Source organism: Myotis myotis, unplaced genomic scaffold, assembly GCF_014108235.1.
Source record: "Myotis myotis isolate mMyoMyo1 unplaced genomic scaffold, mMyoMyo1.p scaffold_m19_p_11, whole genome shotgun sequence".
NCBI classification, from domain to species: domain Eukaryota; kingdom Metazoa; phylum Chordata; class Mammalia; order Chiroptera; family Vespertilionidae; genus Myotis; species Myotis myotis.
In genome coordinates, this window is record NW_023416315.1 from 45,444,630 (window position 1) to 45,468,664 (window position 24,035).

Here is a 24,035-nt window from a genome sequence, read left to right on the forward strand (position 1 = left end):
TGTTTAAGAATGGTAGTGTTATGATTGCTCTCATATAGCATACTCCAGAAGAAATAAATATGCTATTTTATTTTAAAATGGAATATACAGCAATGACTGTGCATGATATAATTTGAAAGAGATATGAGAAAGATTTCAAGATAAAATTACCCTTCTTTGTACTTACATGCTGGAAATTGGCAAGTACTACAAACTGAGATGATTTTAAACACAATTTCAACAAAGCATACTGTGATGAAGTAATGCTCCTTGTATGTGGTAGCTTATGTGGCCATTTAGATTCATAGATTTAAATTAAAATGAGATACAATACAAACTTATTCAAGAGAGAAAATTGAAGTGCACCTTTGATTTTACAAACACAAGGACTGCCACTGATTAGAGTCCAGTTCTTGCATAACCCACACGCATAATTTTTTATTGATAATTCCTAGCTTTGCTTCATTCTTAGAACATAGGTAGTTTTTCTGTTCGGATTATGATATTATTTTTACTGTCAAACTTAGAGTCTGACTTTGAAACATGAAATATATTTGAGGAGTAATTTTGACATATAATCAATCATTTACTTTCTTCCAACCTTGTGTTCTATGCCACCAGGCTGCTAGAAGGCCGTCAGACCAAATGTCTACCCATAAGCATTCACCGTGTTTAGACCAGTACACTCTCTTGTTTTATATATGTATGTATGTGTGTGTGCATTATAAACTATTATGTGTGTAGTTATATATAGATATTTTTTATATATAGTTGTTAATATATATGTATATTATTTGTTTTGCCCATAATTATGTGTTTCATTTATACATGATATCTTTAGAGTCCTCAGCCTCAAAACCCTAATACATTATTACAAAATTTCAAAGCAGTAGATTGGCTGAGGCACAACTCTGCCTGATGTGAGGAATTCCTATAATAATACCAATTTTTTATCGATGGATTTTAAAAAATTTTTCAAATACTTTTCATGACTGTTGATTTTTAAAATTTATTTATTGAAGGTAATAAAAATGGGTAACTTTCCATGAAGTTAATTCTTTTCTGAGAAAAAATTATATATATGAATAGATAGATAGATGTTTGTGTTTTTGTGACTTAACTTCTCCATCCATATAATGAATACCAGGTTGACATAGGGGTTGATTTGATTTCTTCTGAGTATATCTTTCTGCTTTTATGAATGCAAAAGTATATAGACTGAGCCTTTATGATTCAATATTTTCTCCCAGCTGATTTAATACATGACTGACAATTAGGTGACTATAGAATTCATAGACTCTACATTTTTCTCCTCAAAACTATGAAACTGTTGGTCAGAAACAGTTTGAGTCCATTGTTTTTTCTAAGTCTGGTCATTTCTCCTATAATTGGCTTTACAGACTCCTTATGTTCTGACATGTTAATACTCTTGCAGTACTAAATTGCGTAGACTCTGTTAATTTTTGGACGGCAGGAGTATTTTTCAATTTCTTCTAGCTTTTTATCCTCTGGATTTAAAGCATACTGACCAATCATGTAGGTTTTCTGATGTTCATACGCCAAGTGCTATTCTGAAAGTACTCTCCTTATGTAACTAACATTAAATGGATATGAAAAAAAAATCCCAAGTATACTTTCTGAGTCACTCCTCTGTTTATTTTTTGAAAAGAAATTTTTATTCAACCTCTTTTTGAAAAATCTTTCTGAACAAGGCTGTCTGTCTTGTTAAATAATTTAGGAGAATTTTGTGTTTCAGAATGCTGAGAATTAGCAATAATTATTACTCTACTCAATAAATTAGGCTACATTCAAGAAATTAGTTTTAAAACATTCCTAAAAATAAAACCAATCTTTCAAATAAAAAAAAAAACATTCCAAATATTACTTTGTATGCCATCCCCTGAAATAAAAACAAAGACAGTTGAAGAGTGTTCCATTAATCAAAATTTCCTGAACCAATCTTTTAGTATTATAACAATCTGCAATGATTTTCTGAAGGAACTCAGGCAGTCAGGTTCTGGAGGGATCTTCCAATATCTTAAATTTTATTTTCCAGGAACATTTAGTAAACATTCTTAGTCAAATACTGAACAAAGAATAATCTTTTCCTACCTATCATTTTTCCTTTTAATGTATAGAATCAGTTTTCTTCTATTGAGAAAACGAAGACAAAAGATCTGGAGAATTAAACTACAAATCTAATTAAGTTCTAAAGTGCCATTTCTTGCTTTTTGCTTTAAGATTAAAATTTTAACTATTTTAGACTAATAGTGTCCAGGCGGTGAAATGTTCAACATTGGGGATTTAAATGGTATCTGGTATCTTTTCATTTTGGGCCTTTGATATTGTCACTTTGAACTAATTTGAGCATCTAAAAGCACACTCAAACATATGGACTTTGAATGTGTGTTTACAACTTGCCACTTCCATTTTAATTCCTTAGACAAAGCATTATAAACTTTTTTTGTATTATAGTATCAAAACAAATTCAGTATATTCAACACTTTAGATAATGGCCTCAAAAAATTAGATGCTTCCTCTGTAATAAACTTACTTTTTTCTAGACTCTTTCTCTGGTGAAACTTACTGAGTATCATTACAATTTTAGGAAGTTTTGAATTTATGACACGCTTTAAAAATCCCATGTTCATTAATTCATATTACCCTGTGGGTACTCCCATTTTTCTCAGATCAAAGTTCCAACCATCTCCAAATTTGGGAAGTCCATAATACAGTTCTCATCTCATGACAAGCACAGCCTTTACTTTTTATCTGACAAAGACCCAGCTCAGTCCTTCCTGGTGCTCCTTACCACATTGTGCATATATCTGCTGTATCCCTTAACCCTGAATTCTTTTGTTCTGCATATTCAATTTCCTTTCATAGTGGCTAATAAAACAAGATTTCAAGCAATATACATAGAAAGGAGTGATAAAGAATTCCTTTTTGCTTACAAGAATTGGGTGTTTATTAAGATGTCATTCCTCATAGGGTCATGTGAAGCAAATAAACTGATACCCATAGTCATACTCTAGTATTTGTAAAGAGGAATGCACACTTAAGACAGCATCGATATTTGATAATAACTTTTGATTATTTTTCAAAGAAGATGTACAAAATTGAAGCTGTTTCCTCTGGATACAGGTTCTTAAAACTTTTAGATTAACTGCTCATTAATTTACATAATTTTTTTTTTTTTTTTGCTTTGAATTTAAATTCAGATCTCAGGAATGGGGATAGGAAATTGGATTGTTACTGATAGAGAAAAACCCCTCCAAACTGGAAAATGCAGCACCACTGCCCTAACCGGTTTGGCTCAGTGGATAGAGTGTCGGGCTGCGGACTGAAGGGTCCCAGGTTCGATTCCGGTCAAGGGCATGTACCTTGGCTGCGAGCACATCCCCAGTAGGGGGTGTGCAGGAGGCAGCTGATCAATGTTTCTCACTCATTGATGTTTCTAACTCTCTATCCCTCTCCCTTCCTCTCTGTAAAAAATCAATAAAATATATTTAAAAAAAGAAGAAAAAATGCAGCACCACTTCCCTGTGCAGTGCAAAGTGTAAGAAGGGGTTTTTTCTCTGGCAGTTCTCTAGCCCAGAATCTCCCCAGTCATTGTGTTTGCTGGGTGGTTAAGAGAGAGTGACGGATACAAAACAGGAATTTTAAATTAGAAATTAAAATCTCAGTGTCCCTATGGACACAGACAGTGGGATAGTGAGGGCCTGGGGCTGGAGGTGGGGGTGAGCTGGAGGGGGTCAATGAGGGGGAAAAGGGGACATATGTAAAACTTTCAACAATAAAGATAAATAAATAATAAATACATAAATACATAAATAGAATCTCAATTTTAACTCAAGGTAGTGTTATCGGAGAATTGTGTGGATTGCCTCTCTGTTGCTAGTGGGAGTGGGGTTTTTGGGGCACCATTGGAATAAGAATTTCCGGAGACCCCCACAGGATATGAGATGTGGTAGAAAGCTTTATTTGTGTGGAATTACATCCATCTGTTTCTGGTTCATTTGCACTTAAATGGTGAGTGTATTTTGCTCTCAGTCTTACCGTTTTTACTGAAACAACTCAGAGGTTGATTTCTTCATTACATGGTAACCAAAAAAGTTAGCATTTGATGTGTACTAATTCATTAAAAGTGGATGTGATTTTCTTTAGTGTGAGCCCCCTCTCAGTCAGGAAAAATGCCTTATAAGATTCACACAGCTTAATCACACTCTTCATCTCCTTTAGTGAGGCTGAGGGAGCTTCTTGGAATTTGTGGTTTGATGTATGAAATTTAACACTTAACTGCTGACTTAGACTTTACATTATATTTGGCAGGTGTACAAAAAAAAAATTGGAGAGAATAATATGGCAAACATCTATGTACTCAGCTTACTATATTGTATTAATACTTTGCTGTATTTTTCATATTTTTAGAAAAGATAAGGACCTATAAATCAAATCTGAAGTCTCCTGTAATCACATCACCTCTCCCAAACCTCTCTTTATGCTCCAGAATAAACCACTACTAGACTTAACTCATTTACTTTTCTTTACAATTTTATGTATGTATTAATAAACTACGTAAGCATTCATTTTGTTTGTTCATAAAATTTTGTTTATTCATTTTGTTTATTTATGAAATTTTATACAAATATCTTGCCACTTTTTAGTTACATAGCATTTATGAGATTTATTCAAGTGGTATATGTAGCTCTAGTTCATTTATTTTAGCTAAGGGGCAGAATTCTATTATTGCATTTCTCAGCTATAGTTTAATTTAAACATTCTCTGGTTACTTTGGTTATATATGAGGACTTTTTTCTTTATGCTACTCAAACAACGCTATAATTAATTTTTAAAGTAGTCTCTTTATGCACATATTCAGGAGTTTCTTGTATAATACAAGTTAATTTCTGAGTTATAATGACTATCTTATTAGGTGATGTAGGAAATGGTGTGTGGTTTCTTCAACAATAGTTGGTGTTTCCAAATTGCTCCCCAAAGTGGTATATTATGTATTTTTACATCCAGCAGTAGTAAATTAGTGTTCTTGTTTCTCTACGTCTCTGTTCCTCTTTCTCTACATTTGCTTTTTTAAAGATATTGTGCCATGGTATGCTATTGTCGTTTCACTCCCCTTCCCTTCAGAAATGTTGAGTATGATACTATTTTATTACTCTTGTTACCTCTTGTGTTTTCTTAGCTGTGATTTGCTGTTTCTTTTGCCTATTTCTTATAAATGGATTTTTACAAATGATTGTTTATGTATTTTAAATTGAATTTAGGGAATCTTTATATAGTGAACATAATCCTTTGTCAAGTATGTAGGCTGTAAATACCTTCTTCCAGTATGTGGCTTGTATATTTAGTTTCTGGTTTTGTTTTGTTTTACAGAAGTTGAAAGTTTATGTAGTCAAATTTTTCATTTTGTTTTCATGAAAGTTTATAAATATTCTATATCATTTAAGAAGTTCTTCTTGTCCTAAAGTCTTTAAAATACTCATGAGTTCTTTGTTCTAGCCTGCTGGTCTGTTTGTCTATCCTTATATAATGTCACACTGTTTTAATTCTATCTTTATATTATGTTTTGACAGATCGTAGGTGACTTTACCATAATACTGTTTTTAAAAATTCTCTTGAGACAATTATTGACCTTTGATCTTACATGTACATTCCAGAATCAGCTTGTCAATTTTCATGAAAATCTCTGTTGAAGTTTGATAATGATTATATTGAAGATATAGATTAATTTGGAAAATAAAGGCTTTTATATGTCTATTTGAGTTTTCAGTGGATTCGTAATGCTGGACCGTTGTTCAACCTAAAGATGTAATCATTACATTCTGAATCAATACAGTAAAGTTAGAACATTAAAAAAAACAAACACATAGCAATTGTTAAATTTAATAATTTATTATCCTTTTACAACTTATAACATTATAGCTCTAGAAAAGGCAAAGTATAAAATATAAATAAAATGAAATTTTGTTTAGGAAATATAATGGGCCAAATCTAATCATTTATGTGTATTTCTTTGACTAACTTTTATTTCATCACTGGATTTTTTGAATTTGTTCTCTAAATTGTGTTTTCCTGGTATTGTGTATCATGATATCATAATTGTGAAATATTATATGAGCATGATACTTTGTTTTTAATTTAGAAGGCACTGGGGGCCAGGTGGAGCCTCTTTCTTGAAGAGACACACCAGCTTCTGGCCTGGTCTGCTCTTTATTTACTTGAATACACATTTGCCCTTTAGCAATGCATACAGGCAGATCAATGCTAAGCAGGGTCAGGCCTGATAGTACTTGGATGGGACATGATACTTTTAAAATTCAAAAATTTTATAACAATAAATCTATAAGATCTAAACATCTTTTAGCCAATGAACCAAAAATAATTATTTGTTTATATTGATAGGTTGTTCAACTGGAAGTTACTTTAATAAAGTCCTGTGAAGATAACATATTTATATTATTGGTAGTATTGGTAATTAAATCAAATTTGTTTGGAAAATTTTTGGAAAGCTGTTTGGTGCTAAGATAGGAATGTAGTGTTGGGATCTAAATGTAGTTTCAAGAACCTTCTTAAGGAATCAGTGGGAACATAGGAGAGCAAAGAGTTAAAACCAGTGATATCCAATGACTGCTTGTGGATTTAGCCAGACTTATATGGAAAGTTAGGGTCTCACAGGCCATTAGGGATATAAAGAAATGAGTTCATCTTTGTTTGTCCATATGCTGTTCTGTGAGGAAATGTGCCTGTGTTAGAAATTTTAACTCATGGATATGTTTAAATCTGTTGTTTCAGTGTAGGTGATATTGGTACAGCTAGCTAGCTCTTATTAAAGATGAACTTGACATGGTTTTGGGCAAGAAATCATGGTTGGATTTATGGTTGAGAATCCGTGTTGGAGTGAAGGCGAGGTTAGCTGTCTTTAAAGTGGTTGTTTTGATTTTAGAAGTTGGCCTCTGGAACTCCCTGTCATGAAGAAGTCTACAGTAGAAGAACTAATTCCAGTAGTATCGCTAGAAGACACACTCCTGTGTAACTTAAGGGAGAATGTTCCTAGGCAAGAAAGTCTCTATTTCTGCTTATGCTTTTTTGGCATATGTTACAGATGGCATGGCAGTGATCAAGGTTGGCGATCAAGAAACACACCACACAGATGAGTGAGCTTCCTTGCTCTTGTTCCAGGGGGATAACCAGGTACGGATTGGTAATTAGCATGAGATTTCTCACAATTCCCACAAGTTGGTGTGTTAGGTACACGTGACACAAGATCATACTTTATGTTAATACAAAGGTTTTCTAATAAATATGTAGGTAACTATCTTCTGGGAAGAAAATATAAAATTTGGGTACCTGGACTGGTAGGTTGTAATATATTATTTTTGGGATGCAGTGATCATACTTACTTTGTCAGGATATTAATGATTAGCTATACTGCCAAGAAAAGATGTATTTTGAAATTTATCAGAAGAAAAGTATGTTTGAGATATAATATTTCTGATGAGAACATAAAGAAAACTAAATAATTGACCTGATTTGCACATTTTTAGTATGTGTAATACTCCAAACTCTCATTTTATTGTTTTTATCAACAAGGGTGACATACCTTGAAATATTTATGTATGTTCTGGTGATATTGCTTTTGTACTTTAATTTCTGGATTTTTCTAATCAATGAGCCATAGAGCAAGCTGCATTTTGTTTGTGGGTGAACTTGGAATGGTTATTTTTGAAGCAAGGATGCTGAGCACTCTAATAACCATACTAAATCTCTAACTGCCAATGCTATGGCATCCCTGATATATAGAGAAAAATGTTTTTAAAGTCTGGTATTTCAATATCAAGATTTAAATTCAGCTCTGGCACTTAAAGTCTGGATAACTTGTTTAACTTTTGGTATCTTCGTGTACTCCTTAGGAAATTGGGATAATAGCAGTCGTTGCAAAATTGTTACCAGAATTAGAAATAATGTTTCAGAAACATGTAATGTAGTGTTGACCATGGTGCTGCATGTACTAGTAAGTGGTGAAAAGACTGTGCTTGCCTTCACTTTGGAGGTCTTTGATGGTGAGAAGAACATTTGCTATACTAAGCTTGAGTTCTTTGTCCCCCATATCTGTACATGCTTGGTAACTGACCATGGTCAAGTCTGCATTCTGAACTACAGGCGCATAGGTTATTTATAATGGAAACAACACTAAGCTTGGAATCGGAAGACTCTGAATCAATGCCATTTTCATGACTTTGGGCAAGTTACTTATGGTTCTGAGACTCCTTTTGTGTCATCTGTACACTTAAGAGGTTTCAACCTACCTCACCTGTCCGCAGGGTTAACAGTGAGTGTGAAAGATGCTGATGTATTGTGTGTATTTTGTTAACTATACAGCACTGACTGAGCTATGGGAGCTATTTTGTTGAGGATAGATATTTTCATAGATGACTATTAATCTTATAAATTTTAGGCTTTCTGTAAGGGAGTCTTGAAATACCAGAGGTATTTGCTATGATGGCATATTAATTAAAATATCAGACCTAAATCAGTAATAAATAGATGAAAATGCCTGAAGTGATTAAGCCATTTATCATATAACTATATGACCTCCTCACTGTAAAACTATAGTTTTGGCTAATCTTTTAAAACTGTTCTAGGGTCTCAGACCCGACCTCAGTGCTGCGTAGGCTCTTGCAGCCTTTCCCTACATTTTCTCCAAAGGACCACCTCACGGATTCCTTAGTAAGTGTCGGAGGCCTCCACGGGGAGAAAGGTCCATTTCAGCCCTTGTAGGAGTCAGAGGCAGCAGGGTAAGGGTTGGGGCGCTCCATGGATCCTTCCCTTTCACTAAATAAATGAATAAATAAATAAATATTTCTAATTTTTTTTCTTAACAATATATTAATCAGTAAATCTCATGCTCTGATTAAAACCTATGAACATGCATACAGTTGAATATCTGTCCATGTAATTTCCATGGTCTATTAGTCACTGAAAACATATTAGTGAACAGAATCATGGTTTAGGTGTCAGATGTCTGGCTCCCAGTGTCTGGGCCAATCTTTCTCATCAGTTTGTTTTGTGTGTGACTTTTGAAAACTCACAGAAACTCACTGGGTCTTCAGTGTTAAATGTGAGTGATCCTCCATAAGACCCTTCCATAATGCATACTTAGGAGCCACCTCACTGATGAAGAGTTGTGGGGAAGAGATTAAGCCTTGAGAAGAAACATATAGTTAAGGTTTAGAAGGGGGAGCTGAGAGAATGGTATGTGAGGCACTATAAGCTGGGTGTCTTACATGATGGAAATTCAATCACTAGAGTTAAGAATCTGAGGTTAATTATATGGGATTGAAAAAAAGAAGAGGAAAGATCAGAATGGATAAATTATGACACTAATAAAACTTAAGTCTCAGGTCTTCTCCATCAATTGTACTGGCCCCTTACAGGAAGCTTCTAAGCAATATGTGATGTTTGTGGTGCTAATCAGAATTTTAACATTTGTAATTTTTTGTGTTTTCTTTTGTCTTTTTAATGAATATTCATTTGTATCTAATATTACTAGTATATCCACAATCTTAGATGATTTATTATAATTGCATCAGCTTCAGGCCTTACAAAATTTGAATTCATTCCTATATTAGATGTTATTTCTTATTGGAAAAAGACATTGAGGTACTTACAGCAGAACTACAAGAAACTGCTGATGTACAGTAACAATATACTGGAAAGGCAGATAGGAGTGATAGATTAATGTGGAGTAGAGGTAAGATTATTGGGAATACTGGAAATAATAAAGACTGCAAGTGGATCAAACATTTATTCAGTAGCCTGGTTGGCATGGCTCAGTGGTTAAACATCGACCTATGAACCAGGAGGTCATGGCTCAATTCCTGGTCAGGACATATGCCTAGGTTGAGGGCTCGATCCCCAGTGTGGGGCATGCAGGATCAATGATTCTCTCTCATCATTGATGTTTCTCTCTCTCCCTCTCCCTTCCACTCTATAATTGATAAAAAATGTATTTTGAAAAGCCACATTTATTCAGCAACTCTTCAGAAAAACATTTATTCTGTACAAGTATATCCTAGAAATGATATAGAATAATAGGATTCTATCTTCTATTCAAGGTGCCTTCAGCCTGGAAATGCAGAAGTTAGATGTTCTTTAAGCCATTTATATATATATATAAAAGCCTAAGCAACCGTTATGACAGAATGACCGGAATGACCAGTCAACCAGTTGCTATGATGTGCACTGACCACCAGGGGGCAGATGCTCAAGGCAGGAGCTGCCCCCTAGTGGTCAGTGCACTCCCACAGGGGGAGCGCTGCTCAGCCAGAAGCCGGGCTCACGGCTGGTGAGTGCTGATGCCGCGGTGGGAGCCTCTCTTGACTCCGTGGCAGCATTACCGAGCGGCAGCAGTGGGCCAGGATGAGTGCAAGTGGTGAGGCGCCCGGCCCTGGCTCTTCCCTGGCTGCCTGCCATTTGGCACACTGCTACATCCCCCCAAGGGGTCCTGGATTGTGAGAGGGTGCAGGCCGGGCTGAGGGATACCCCAGTGCACAAATTTCATGCACCAGGCCTCTATTATAATAATTATATAGTATCTTTGAATCAGAAATAAACAAAGTATAAAAACTTAACGTTATATTCACAGCAATGACCAAGTTATAATATACCTCGAGTTATGATAAAAATAATTCCCCCTTCTTTGTCAAAATAAATATTTTCTTTTCTTATATTATAGATAAGTATATTTGAATTTTATTTTTGTTCTTAAATTTTGGGAGATTGTATAACTGTTTTGGAAATACAATTTCTTTTTTGTCTGATTTTATTAGTATACATGATTTAAAGTTACACCTCAATAATCAAGGTAAAGTTCTACATATTTTATCTGTCAGGTAATCTAATAAAATGGAATTTATATTGTCCTTATATATGTGCTCAATGGAAATGATGATGATTTTGCCATTAGTTCAGGCAGCACCGGCATTTATTAGGAAACAATTTTCCTAGTATAAAGTGATGATATTTTAGGTTAAAATGTATTTTTTTTGTAGTAGGATCCATTTAAATAACATTAAAAATGGATCAGTACAGAATGCATGAATATAAAAAAAGGTTAAGAACATAAAGGTAAAGGCCTTAATGATTCACTAGGGATACTTAAAGCAGAGTAGGCAGTAGTTAAGCATTTCTCATACCCAGTTGTGTCATTTATCCTAGCTCCCAATGCCCATTCAATTAACTATGAATCTCTTTCTAATCATGAGGGTATTTTTGGATTATTCTGTTACTGTTAGTTACTCATGGTATTCTTCAGATTTGATGGTATTAATCTGTTAATGTAATTTAATTAAAAAGTCAAAAGAAAAATTCATTCTGAGTTTTTTGTTTTGTTTTTTAAGCCTCACCCACGGATGTTTTTCCATTGATTTTTAGAGAGAGGGAAAGACAGAGAGAAATATCAATGTGATAGAAACACATCGACTGGTTGCCTCCTGCACGCTCCCAACCAGGGCCCAGGGTCATGGAGGAGCCTGCAACTGAAGCATGTGCTCTTGACCAAAATGGAACCCGGAACCCTTTGGTCTATAGGCCAGTGCTGTATCCACTGAGCCAAACTGGCTAGGGCCATTCTGAGTAGTTTAAAAAAATAGATTGGGAAATTAAACTAAGAAAAGTTTATAAATCTATGAACTGTAATCTACTTTGGATTAGATGATTACATACCTATCATTAGAAAACTTAGTTATATTATTTTCTTGGGATCAATAAAATTTTACTGATCTACCCATACCCGTTCCCCTGTCTCATTCAACACATTATGTTTTAGTCTGTTTCAAATAACATATCTAATTCTAAACATCATAAATGATAGCCAAGGAGTGACTTTGACATCTATTCCAATCCTCTCAGAAATTTTTGGAGTGGAATACAAGATTATTTTAATGGTTATAGTGGTTACAAACAGAATCCTACCATGATAATATTTCTCAAGTTCAACCACAAATATGGCTAATTATATTTCCACTAGAGGCCCAGTGCATGAAAATTCATGCACTGGAGGGGGGGAAGGTCCCTCAGGCCGGCCTGCTCACAGTCCAGGAGCCCTTAGGGGTGGGAGGCAACCCAGCCTTAAGGGAAGGCGATGCCTCCATCACACCTCTGCTGCTGCTACTGACAGCAGCGCAAGCCTAGGCTGGCCCTGGTTACCTGAGCCTTGGGCAGCCCTAGCCGGCTGGGCTGCCACCATGGGAGGCTTGCCTGTGCCTCAGGCATTGGCTGGGCAGCTTCCATCGGAGGCTTGCCTGCGCCTAGGGGGGCTGAGGGTGGGTCCCTAAAACTAACTCTCCACCTCCTATTCCTTTCATTCATCCTACATTCTTTTCTTTTGTTTCTTCATTTTAATTAATACTCTTAACATGAGCTCTACAAATCTTTACAGATTTTAAATGTACAATGCCATGTTATCTACAGACACAAAGTTGTTTATCTAAAATTTATTTGTCTCGCAAAACTGAGATTTTGTATAAATTAATTAGAAACTATCTCCCCCTTCCACATCCCTGGCAACTACCATTCTATTCTTTGCTTCTGAGTTTGACTGTTTTAGATACCTCATATGAATGGAATTGTGCAGTATCTGTCCTTCTGTGACTGGATTATTTCACTTAGCATAATGTCTTCAAGGTTCATTCATGTGAAGATTTAAAAGATTTCCTCCTTTTTAAAAGCTGAATAATATTCCATTGTATGCACAAACTACATTTGCTTTATCTATTCACCTGTCAATGGATATTCAGGTTATTTCCACAGTTTGGCTGTTTGTATAGCACTGCAATGAACGTGGGAGTGAGACTATCTTCAAGTTCCTGATTTCAATTTTGGGGAAAGATAAATACCCAAAAATGGAATTGCTTGATCCTATGGTATTTCTATTTTTAATTTTTAGGAAACTTCATACTATGTTCTATAGTGGCTGCACCATATTGCATTTAACACAGTACAAGAGTTCCAATTTCTGCATCTCCTCACCAATAATTAAATTTTGTGTTTTTGACAATAGTCATCCTAATAGATGTGAAATGATAAATCATTGTGTTTTTGATTTGCATTTCCCTGATCATTTGTAACACTGAGCAACCTTGCCTACATTATTTTGTGTTCCAGTATGACCCTGCTTAATTTCTCATCAACATGCATGTAGAAATGAGATACTGACTTTTTTTCTGGGAGTGGAATAGAAAAAATAGATGAGAAAGCTAATCAACTTTTATTTCATTCCTAATTATTGTTATTTACCCACCACAAAATGATTTATCCACAAGAACTTTTTATTTATTCAATAATATCTTCAATTATTCAAGCCTGAGTCTTCAAATAATATTGTCATATAGATCATGTATACAATTAATAAATTATCTTTATTGTAATTAAAATGACATTATAAATAATATATGTGTCCATTGTGCTATATTTTACATATTTGAACACTTTATATTCAGGTGGTCTGGCATGTATATTAATTAGTTGAATGAGTTTTCCTTTTAACTGATACTAGCTTTGGCCTTAGAAACAGTTAGATGGAGTTCATATTTCTTGTAATACCATTAAGTAACTTTGTGAAGTTAAAAAAGTCATGTTACCTCATGTTTCATTTTTTCTAATATATTGTATAAAACACTAAAAGGAGAACATCTACAAGGATCTTGCCTGATTTATAACAAGTTTATAAAATAGTTGTGAAGTGCTTTTAAAACATTTTTATTATATAATTTAATTTATGTATGCTTTCTTTGAAGACCTTTTTATTATTGACCATTAATACTGCAAGATATGTGATAATTGATTTTCTTTACAATTATTTTTTTATTGTTGAAGCTAAATCTGTTTTAGATCTACAAGTGTAAAAGTCATTGATACCAAATATTTTCAATGTACTCAGACTTAAAAAGGAAGTATGGATGAGCACAATTCTTAGTCTTTGATTTATCTTAAATAATTTTCTATTGAAAATGTGAGAATTTTTTATTTTCTTTTTTATTGAATTTATTGGGTGACATTGGTTAATAATCATATAGGTTTTAAGTGTACATTTCTATGATACATAACCTGTATATTGCAGATGATTTGACCACCCAAAGTCAAATCATCTTCTGTCATTTAGGGTGTGATTTTGAGCAATTTATTTTCCATGTTTCTTCTTTCACTCACACATTTTGTAAAGAACAAGTCATTAAAATCAGCAAAAGATGGCTTACATATATAATTCTCAGGTGAAATAAATTTGCATATTTAAAAATTCTCAAGATCCATCTATGTTGTCACAAATGGTAGTATTTGATCTTTTCTTATGGCTGAGTAGTATTCTATAGTATATATGTACTACATCTTCTTTATCCAATCTACTATAGAGGACACTTTGGCTGTTTCTATGTCTTGCCCACCATGAATAATTATGCTAAGCAAAATAAGTCAGTCAGAAAAAGCCAAGAGCCATTGATTTCACTCATATGTGGGATATAAAACTGAAACTCATAGACACAGACAACAATATAGTGGTTACCAGAGGCAAGAAGGTTGAGGGGGGAGTAAAGGGTAAGCGGGCCAAATACATGGTGGGCAAGACATAGAAACAGCCAAAGTGTCCTCTATAGAAGATTGGATAAAGAAGATGTAGTACATATATACTATAGAATACTACTCAGCCATAAGAAAAGATCAAATACTACCATTTGTGACAACATAGATGGATCTTGAGAATTTTTAAATATGCAAATTTATTTCACCTGAGAATTATATATGTAAGCCATCTTTTGCTGATTTTAATGACTTGTTCTTTACAAAATGTGTGAGTGAAAGAAGAAACATGGAAAATAAATTGCTCAAAATCACACCCTAAATTAATGACAGTCATTATAAAACTTAACTTCAACAATTCTGAACTATTTAAAAATATACCCAAGCTCTATAACATTTCTCTAAAGAACTCTTTTTTTTTTGGTTAGTCCTCACCTCAGGATATATTTTTCCATTTATTTATTTTTTTTAGTGGGCGGGGGAGAGAAAGAGAAAGAGAAACATCAATGTGAGAGAGACACATTGATTGGTTGCCTCCCACATGTGCCCCAACTGGGGCCAGGGATCAATCTGCAATCCAGGTATGAGCCTTTGATCGGGTATCCAACCTGAGCCCCTTCAGTTCATAGGCCAACACTCTAACCACTGAGCACAGTGGCCAGAGTATTTCTCTAAAGAACTCTTTTCATTAGTCTGCCCAAGAATGAAAATGGAGTATATTATCATAGCATATACTTTTGCTTAACAATCTTTTTTATTTATTTTGGGCACATGTCTACTCAATATAAAATATGCAGTAGCTTAAAGCAAAAAAGTAGAAAGCTACCCCAAATCTTCCACATATGTGTACTTAATAGTAATGAAATTTGGAAGAATATAAATTTATAACATTTACATTAAAAAGTCTAATGAGCCCAGCTGGTGTGGCTCAGAAGTTGAGTATTGACCTATGAACCAAGAGGTTGTGATTCTATACTGGTCAGGGTACATGCCTGGGTTGCTGACTTGATCCCCAGTAGAGGGTGTGCAAGAGGCAGCCAATCAATGATTTTCTCTCATCATTAATGTTTCAAGCTTTCTCTCCCTTTCCCTTCTCTAAAATCAATAAAAATACATTTTTATAAATGTCGAATGAGTTTAATTCTATTATCAAATAGCTATGGGTCTCTATAGAGTGAGAACTGGAGAATGAGGAGAATAGCAGGTACAGGGAACTTGCTTCAATGAAAGTAGCTCCATTTTTGTACATTTTGAATACTGAGGCACTGTTTTAAGTTTTGTTTGAACTATGGGTTCCAAAAGTAAAAATTATAGCAATAATAAATAATGACAATGACAAAAATGGCAATGTTATGAGATTCACTATTCAACAAGATAGTTTCCAACTTTAAGATTTTATACATATACATGAGTTCTCGCAGAAAATATCCTATCTAATAAAAGAGTAATATGCAAATTGACCATCATTCCAATATACAAGATGGCTGCCCCCAGGTTAGCCGCCACAAGATGTCCGGCAGGGGAGGGCAGTTGAGGGGAACCAGGCCTGCAGGGGAGGGCAGTTGAGGGGAACCAGGCCTGCAGGGGAGGGCAGTTAGGGGGGACCAGCCCTGCAGGGGAGGGCAGTTAGGGGTGAACAGGCTGGCAGGGGAGGGCAGTTAGGGGCAATCGGACCAGCAGGGGAGCAGTTAGGCATCGATCAGGCTGTCAGGGGAGTGGTTAGGGGGTGATCAGGCTGTCAGGCAAAAGCAGTTAGGGGCAATAAGGCTGGCAGGCAGGCAAGCAGTTGGGAGCCAGCAGTCCTGGATTGCTAGAGGGATGTCCGACTGCCTGTTTAAACTGGCAGTTGGACATCCCTTGAGGGGTCCCAGATTGGAGAGGGTTCAGGCTGGGCTGAGGGACACCCCCCCACCATGCACGAATGTCATGCACCGGGCATCTACTATATGTCTTATCATATTATTTTTTTCTTTATCGAAGATTTCCTCCTTTTATACTTTTCCCCCTTCATTCTTTCCTTTCTTCTACCCATCTTTCCTTGTTTCCTTTCTTTCATGTTAATGTATAATAGGTTAAAAATGTAAAATATAGAAAATGTAATTAAAAAAATAATAAAGCCCAACTGGTTTGGCTCAGCAGTTGAACACTGACCTTTGAACCAGGAGGTTACAGCTCGATTCCTGGTATGGGCACATACCCGGGTTGCAGGCTGGATCCCCAGTGTGGAGTTTGCAGGAGCAGCGGATCAATGATTCTCTTTCACCATTGATGTTTCTATCTCTCCCTCCCTCTCTTTTCCTCTCTGAAATCAATAAAAAATATATTAAAAAATAAAATACAATAAAATCCATCCATGTACTAGTATATATTTCTCTTATATTAACACTACATAACTTGAGAATGAATGAGTAATTAACATAACAGATGTGGACAACATATTGGACTCCTGAAACTCATTTGTAAGATTTGCTCGCTATTTAGAAAGTCAGGGCAATGGCCAGTTCAGCTGAAATTTTGCTGCTGCTGCTCGTTTATAAAGGGCTCTTGAGAGTGAATGTCCAAATTTAGTACATTAATCTATAGTCATGGTTAATAATATCAGTGGAGAAAAAGTATTAATTGTTTGTTTTTTGTTTTTACCCCAGCTGCATCAGATTCTCATTTTATAGCACATTGGTTCATGTAAGGTCTCCTCCTGTGTGTGTGTGTGTGTGTGTGTGTGTGTGTGTGTGTGTGTGTGGTTTTTTTTGTTGTTTATTCAGTCATTTATTAACTCATTCCTTCTTTATCTCATTTTCTTTTCCAATTCCCTTTTTTTCACCATAAGTAGCTATTATAATTTATGTGATGTATTTATTTGTAAAATGTGTAATGATAACTTGTGTCAATATTATTTTATGTATATAAATGTCATTGCCCTATAGATCAGATCCTCTTTCTCACTTGTCTTTACTTGGCAAATGATTTCAAAATGGTTTTACCTTTTGACCTCAACACCTATATGTCTGTTTCCTGCTAACGCTGTGGAGTGTTTTCAGCATTTTCTTCCTGTCATTGTCCATTTCTCCTGAAACTTACACCTCCCACAAATAAATACTCAAGAAGATTTCCCGGTCATTGGGTGTAAATGAGCTTAATTTAACAATATTCTGCCACATTGCCCTCCAGAGTGGTTGCACTTCTCTGCATCTCCATCAAAATAATCACATGTTTGTAAATTGTAAATAAGCAGTTGTTTTATTTTTCATGTTGATGTATTCTTTTCACATCTTAGAGTGGGGATAAAGCTGAAAAACCATCTAGCAAGTATAATTTCCCTTGAAGTAAAGTCCCATAATCCCACATATGGTATTTTCTAGCTTTTGATCTCTTTGAATGATGATAGTTAAGTAATAGTAACATGTCATTCTTGCTAATTTATACTTTCTAATCACTAATGAGTATGGGCTTTTCTTCATATATTTATAACACTTTTAAATTTTCTGTAAATCATCTTTATTTTACTAATTGCCGAGATATTTCTGTTTTTTTTTCCACTGGAATGAATGTATTTTATTACTTTATATGACAGCATAAAATATTAGCATATAACAGCATAAAGATGGTGATCATTACAAAGGTGATGAATTGTGTATCACCTGCCACATACAAGGAACTGGAAAAATATCTTTGAAATAAGTAAATAAAGGTCTTGATCTTTTGTGTGATATATGAGTGGATGTACAATAACCTATAAAAAGTTTGACTGTTAACTCAATAATTTTAATATATAGATGTTTTTGCAGTAATGGCAAATATTAAATATGGACAAAGAAATAACATACATGAAATTTTGTGTTATAAAGATAAGAATAGATTTGGCAGTTTGAGGAACATATAAAATTAAGTAATCCCATAAAATATGAAAACACATTTGAGAATCTTTTATGTGGATTGATTTTTTAAATTCGAAAATTAACCTATTATTATACTTTTAAATTTTGATAACCTTTTAAATATAAGATTTTGAACACCAAGTCCTATCATCACTGTTGCACATTCAGCAAAATTTAGATTATGTTAGTTTTTCTAATAGAAACTATTAGAATAGGTACTTTCTAGGAATATAATTGAAGAATCATCTGAACACTCTCAAACTTGAACAATTGGCTAACATATATGTTGATAAATTTTAAATACTATAAAATGTAATTATTTGCTCATAATGCTAAGTAATAGGTTTAACCATTTATGTGTACAATGTCTTCCAGGAATTATTTCTCAAAGTCAGAGTAAAAAGTTATCTGAAGTTTGAATATGCTTACATTCAAATCAATTAAATGGTAAAAGACTGTTTTAGTGAACTATATTTCCATGTAGTATAATAATTTTCAACAAATTTTTGCACGCCTTTTACAATAGAATTTTACAATTAACATTTTTCAAAATTACTGTATTTGGTGTCACATGATACTTAATTCTCAAACTGTTAAAACCATCTAATGAATTGATAAGGAGTTATTTGTATATTCACTTGGTTATTGTAGTGTGGTTTTTGTAGGATTCGTAGGAAGTTGGAAAGGCAATGCAAAGGGGAAGTGTTAACTAAATGACTGTTCAAGTAGTCACGTTCCCTGTGTTATCTGATACTCACCTTTGGAACCAAGAATAAGGATAAAAGAACTGGAAAAATCTTTTGAGCTATAGTATTGCACCAACTCTGGTGGGAAACTGAGTGAATGGAAAAATTTAGCAGAGCATATTATGTAGTTCATGATCTCAGATAAATATCTAGGCCAGACCCTAGTTTTCTTTATATTTTTTCCAGCAATGTTATTAATGATTGTAAACAGTTTTTTATGACTAGAAGCATTTTTCATTTCACTGGATAATTATGTTTTGGAGATTTGCACTGTTATTTTTTGAGATGTGAAAAATAAACAGGTAAATCCAACAGAAGTAGCATCAAAATTATGTGGCTGTTTCTTTTCATAGACTATGCTCTGCAGAAAAGTGACAATGCAATTTCTGGATTACAACACCAGTAATTTGTTTCCATTCAAAATCATCTGTCATAAATAACTCTTACTCCTGACTAACAGAAAAAAGTGTGTTTTTCCTCTTTCAGTACTAAATTTTTCTTTAGTGGTGTCACCACTGTCTTTTATGTTATTTTCTCATTTTATATGTACAACAGCCTGGGATTATTGAAATAAACGTAAGGCCCATCTGAAGATAAAGTTTTCTTGGAGTAAGTTATGGAAAAGTCGTTTTTGTTTGTGTAATTGTGGACATTTTTATGGACTTCTTTTGCCACTTCATTAAAAGCTTTTCCCTTGCTTGCTACTGGTAATATGCTTTTCAATATATATCAAAATCATTAAAATGTTAAAGACTCAATCGTGCCATGTTTAGCATTTCCCATTGAAATCAATGTTGAGCAATAGATAATTTCACACAGGCATCTGTGAAGCACATTGGAAATGTAATTTGTCGACAAGTATTTATTTTTATTTAATTATAGCCTAGTATGACATACATACATTTTTCTCAGGTAAAGCTGGTAGCATCCATAAATATGTAGGCACTATAACTTTGGATAGTTTTATCTAATTTATATCCAGCTCACATAGCCACAGATTAGGACCATCTGATTTGTGCCAAATATTTGTCCCTAGATTATTTTGACAGCTCATAATAAATGGACCAAAGGATTAAATGTAAGATGTTGAAATATTATATAGTACTACTTTTTTATATGAAAATTACATTTTTAGGTAACTAAATTTACAGGACCCAGTGCAAAATGAAAATGTAGAGCTGTTTGTTCAAACATTATTAAGAATTTCAAAATGACAATGGCAAAGCTTAATGAAACCAAGCATTGGACCTCTTGAGCACAAGGCCTTGTACTACTCAACTGCACAGGCAATACACATACATGAAGTTGCTCTCTCTAGCATTTCTGCTGCTTCTACTCAGGAATATCTCACAGGTAATGAAGAAAAGACACAACATGGAAATCGGTTTATCTGAGCCAAGTTGAAGGTATAGCAGTTCCTTAAGGGGAGCTTCACAGCAAAAGCCTAATGGCTTTTTTCTGCCACTCCCATTCCACGATAGAATATGGAACTTGATACTTTTCTAGTTGCTTGTTCCCCATGAAATGATTATATTGGTGGTTGTACAAAATTGGTCTAAGCAATATAAATTCAGTAATGTTTTCTTCATAGCAGTGTGAACAAAATGCATGTGTTTGACAGCATTTCATAGATTTCCAAAAGCAACATTTTGCATGTTGTGTTAGATACATTTCATGTGTTCAGGTAAGTTGATGAAACCAAAGTACATGTGGTTCCAGAGAACTTTGAACTGATGTTCTCTGAAATAGTGTGCTGAGTTGGTTTGCAAATGCAGAGCAGTGTCTTCTATGCCCTATGGACCCGGACTAGAAATACCACACAATTTTCACATTATACTTGAATTTGTCTTTTTAGGGATGCAAGTTTTGGAATGGAATGGAATTCCTTTAACTTCTAAAACATATGAAGAAGTGCAGAGTATCATTAGTCAGCAAAGTGGGGAAGCAGAAATATGTGTAAGACTGTGAGTTTTTCCCCATCTTTTTGTTTCCATTTTTTTGGCTATTCATGGCTCTTTTAATTTAAAATTGTTAAGGTGGAACCTTTGCCAGTCAGCAAGATTTTCTGTAATTAGAAAATAAAAAGAATGCAAGTTTTATAGATTTCTTGTGTTCAGAATCAAAGTTTAAAGTACAGAAATAATTCAGATCATTTTGTCTCTGACTAATGTCAATAGCTCTCCCCTTTCATCCTTTTATTGAAACACGCTTCATATAAACGAAAACTTAAACCCATTTAGATTTCATGGATGTGTATAGTATTTCAAAATAAACTTACATTTAATCCATAAAGATTTCACCTTAAATAACCATTTTTATCAGCTGACGTTTAACAGCATTGCCAATATATATTTGGTTAGAAGGGTGAGCATGCTTTGAAATTGCTTTATATCATTAACCACTTCTCATTTATCTACTAAAAAAAATATTCAGGGTAGTTGGGGAAAAGGGTCTTTTGTGTCAGGCTTCCTCAAATTCTTCCTTAATTTTTTTGTTTTAATTTTTAGGGACCTCAATATGCTCTCAGATTCTGAAAATCCCCAGCACCTGGAACTTCATGAACCACCAAAATCTGGTAGGTGAAAGCAATCTGCTTTTAACTGTGAGTAAAAATGTAAACGTGGAAATGTAGACGTGGAAGTACAGCTGCTCCTCCACATACAATGGGGTTTTGCCCCAATAAGCCCATCATAAGTTGGAAATATACTTAAGTCAAAAATGCATTCAATACACCTAACTTCTCAATCATCACAGCTTAGACCAGCCTACCTTAAATGTGCTCAGAACACTTACATTAGCCTACAGTTGAGCAAAATTATCTAAAATAATGCCTATTTATTATAAGTTGTTGAGTAGCTCATGTAACTTGTTATGTGTATCACTTTTGCCCCATTGTAAAGTTGAAAATCGTTAAGTCAAACTATCATAAGTTGGGAACAATCTACAATTATTGAGGCAGATGTAGCTGTAGATAAAAATACAAACATAAACATAGATATAGACAAAAATAAAGCGATAGACTGATGGATGTTTATAAATTTATGTAATGGTAAAGAAAATCAAAAGCATTGTAGCTACATTTTTAGCATTCCAGGGAAACACATATTGCATGTTAAACTCATTAAAGAAATGTATATGAAATTCTTGCTGTGTGATTTCACATTTTTACATTTAGATCAAATGTAAGATTAAAATATCACTTATCCCTTTGTTTAGCAATGATGTATTGAGCACTTCCTATGCATTCTGAGTCAGGGTTATTACACTAAATAAAGAGACCAGGGCCTGTTGAAACAATAATACACCTGGAAATGTAAATATACTCTTTGAAATTTCCTCCTTAGAGAAAGTTATAGTTAAGATTTAAAGAAGGAAAAGTAGTTAGTCATGCAAATTAAATTCCAGTGAATAAAATGAAATATTTTATCTTCGTACAATTTTCTGTGTAAAACATTAAAAACATTTTCTGAAGATGGAATAGGAAGCTCAATTTCCCTCTGTAACTCAGAATTCTTTTACTCTTCTGTGATCCTTCTAGACTTCTTAGAAATAGATACATAAAGGTACAATTATTTATGTATTTTTTATTTATTTTTTAAAATGTAGGTGGTTGTATAAATAATATTTTGACTTTGTAATCTAGAATTCAAATCAGTTCCATGGTGTTAAGTACCTGTGAAATCCAGGAACCTATAAAGCCATTTTATTTTGTTGTAGTGGATAAAGCAAAGTCCCCAGGGGTTGATCCTAAGCAATTGGCTGCAGAGCTCCAGAAGGTTTCGCTACAGCAGTCACCACTGGTTATGTCCTCTGTCGTGGAAAAAGGATCTCACGCTCATTCAGGCCCTACATCAGCAGGATCAAGTTCTGTCCCAAGCCCCGGGCAACCAGGGTCCCCCTCAGTGAGCAAAAAGAAACACAGCAGCAGCAAGGTGAGAAGTGCGCCATGTGACCTTTGAGTTACTTTCTAGTTCCTCCTTATTTAGACTAGCAGATAGGAAATACAATATTTTCTAAGATGTTCTTATGTTTCCTCATTTCCTAATTATATACTGGAGCAAAAAAACCCCAAACAAACCAGTTTTCCATTTCTGTATTCTTATGTGTTTTCTGTCATACCCCGAACAACTAAAAATGACCAGTACGTTTATTCTCTATGTTGAATCTAGCTAGGTTTGTGTGCTCTTGTCAAATAAGCTATGACTGTTTAAAAAAAAAAATAGGTTACCAATAATCACACTTTCCTTTTTCTTTTGTCTCACTTTTGACTTTTTATCTCAGTTATTCCCCAACTTTCCTAATTGAAATGCAAGGATATCTGGTGTTAGAAAGCTTGTGTCTTTAATTGAGGTGTAGTTTCAGGAACTTGTGTGGTCCTTCTTTTTCTAGATTCAGTTTTCTTTCCTTGAATTTTAATAGTAAAATAATTTTAAGTAAATATAATTGTTCACCAACTGACATTTTATCCTTTGTAACCAGAGCATAGTTTTGGTGTTAGTAAACGATTATTCGTATAAAGGAGTTGAACGAATAAAGGGTACGTGGCGTAGAAAAGTTAACACATAGTCCATAACTTTGCCAATGATTATATTAGGTTTTTGGGTTTTTTTTTCTGTAAATATTTCACAGAACAAGACCTGGAATATTGCTCTTATTTCTAGGATAAAAATTTAAAGCAAAAGGTGGCAGAACAAGTATATACACCTAAATATTAAGGATCTTTCCTTTTCCAGTTAATTATTAAAACAGGCCAATATATAACATGTAGGGAGACTAGGGCCTTCTTTGTAGAGTGGTAAGCTGGCCTCCATTTTGGGAAATGTCTCCCTAAATTGATGCCACA

The 24,035-nt window shown here is 34.3% G+C and overlaps 1 protein-coding gene across 1 annotated transcript in view; it reads left to right on the forward strand.

Moving 5' to 3' along the window:
• Window positions 1–24,035, forward strand: part of PCLO (piccolo presynaptic cytomatrix protein) — a 273,992-nt gene that overhangs the window by 183,362 nt on the left and 66,595 nt on the right. Inside the window, exons 11-13 of the mRNA XM_036328338.1 lie at window positions 21,048–21,156; window positions 21,700–21,767; window positions 22,910–23,124. Of these exons, the coding sequence (XP_036184231.1) occupies window positions 21,048–21,156; window positions 21,700–21,767; window positions 22,910–23,124 (392 nt within the window). The remainder of the gene's footprint in view (window positions 1–21,047; window positions 21,157–21,699; window positions 21,768–22,909; window positions 23,125–24,035) is intronic.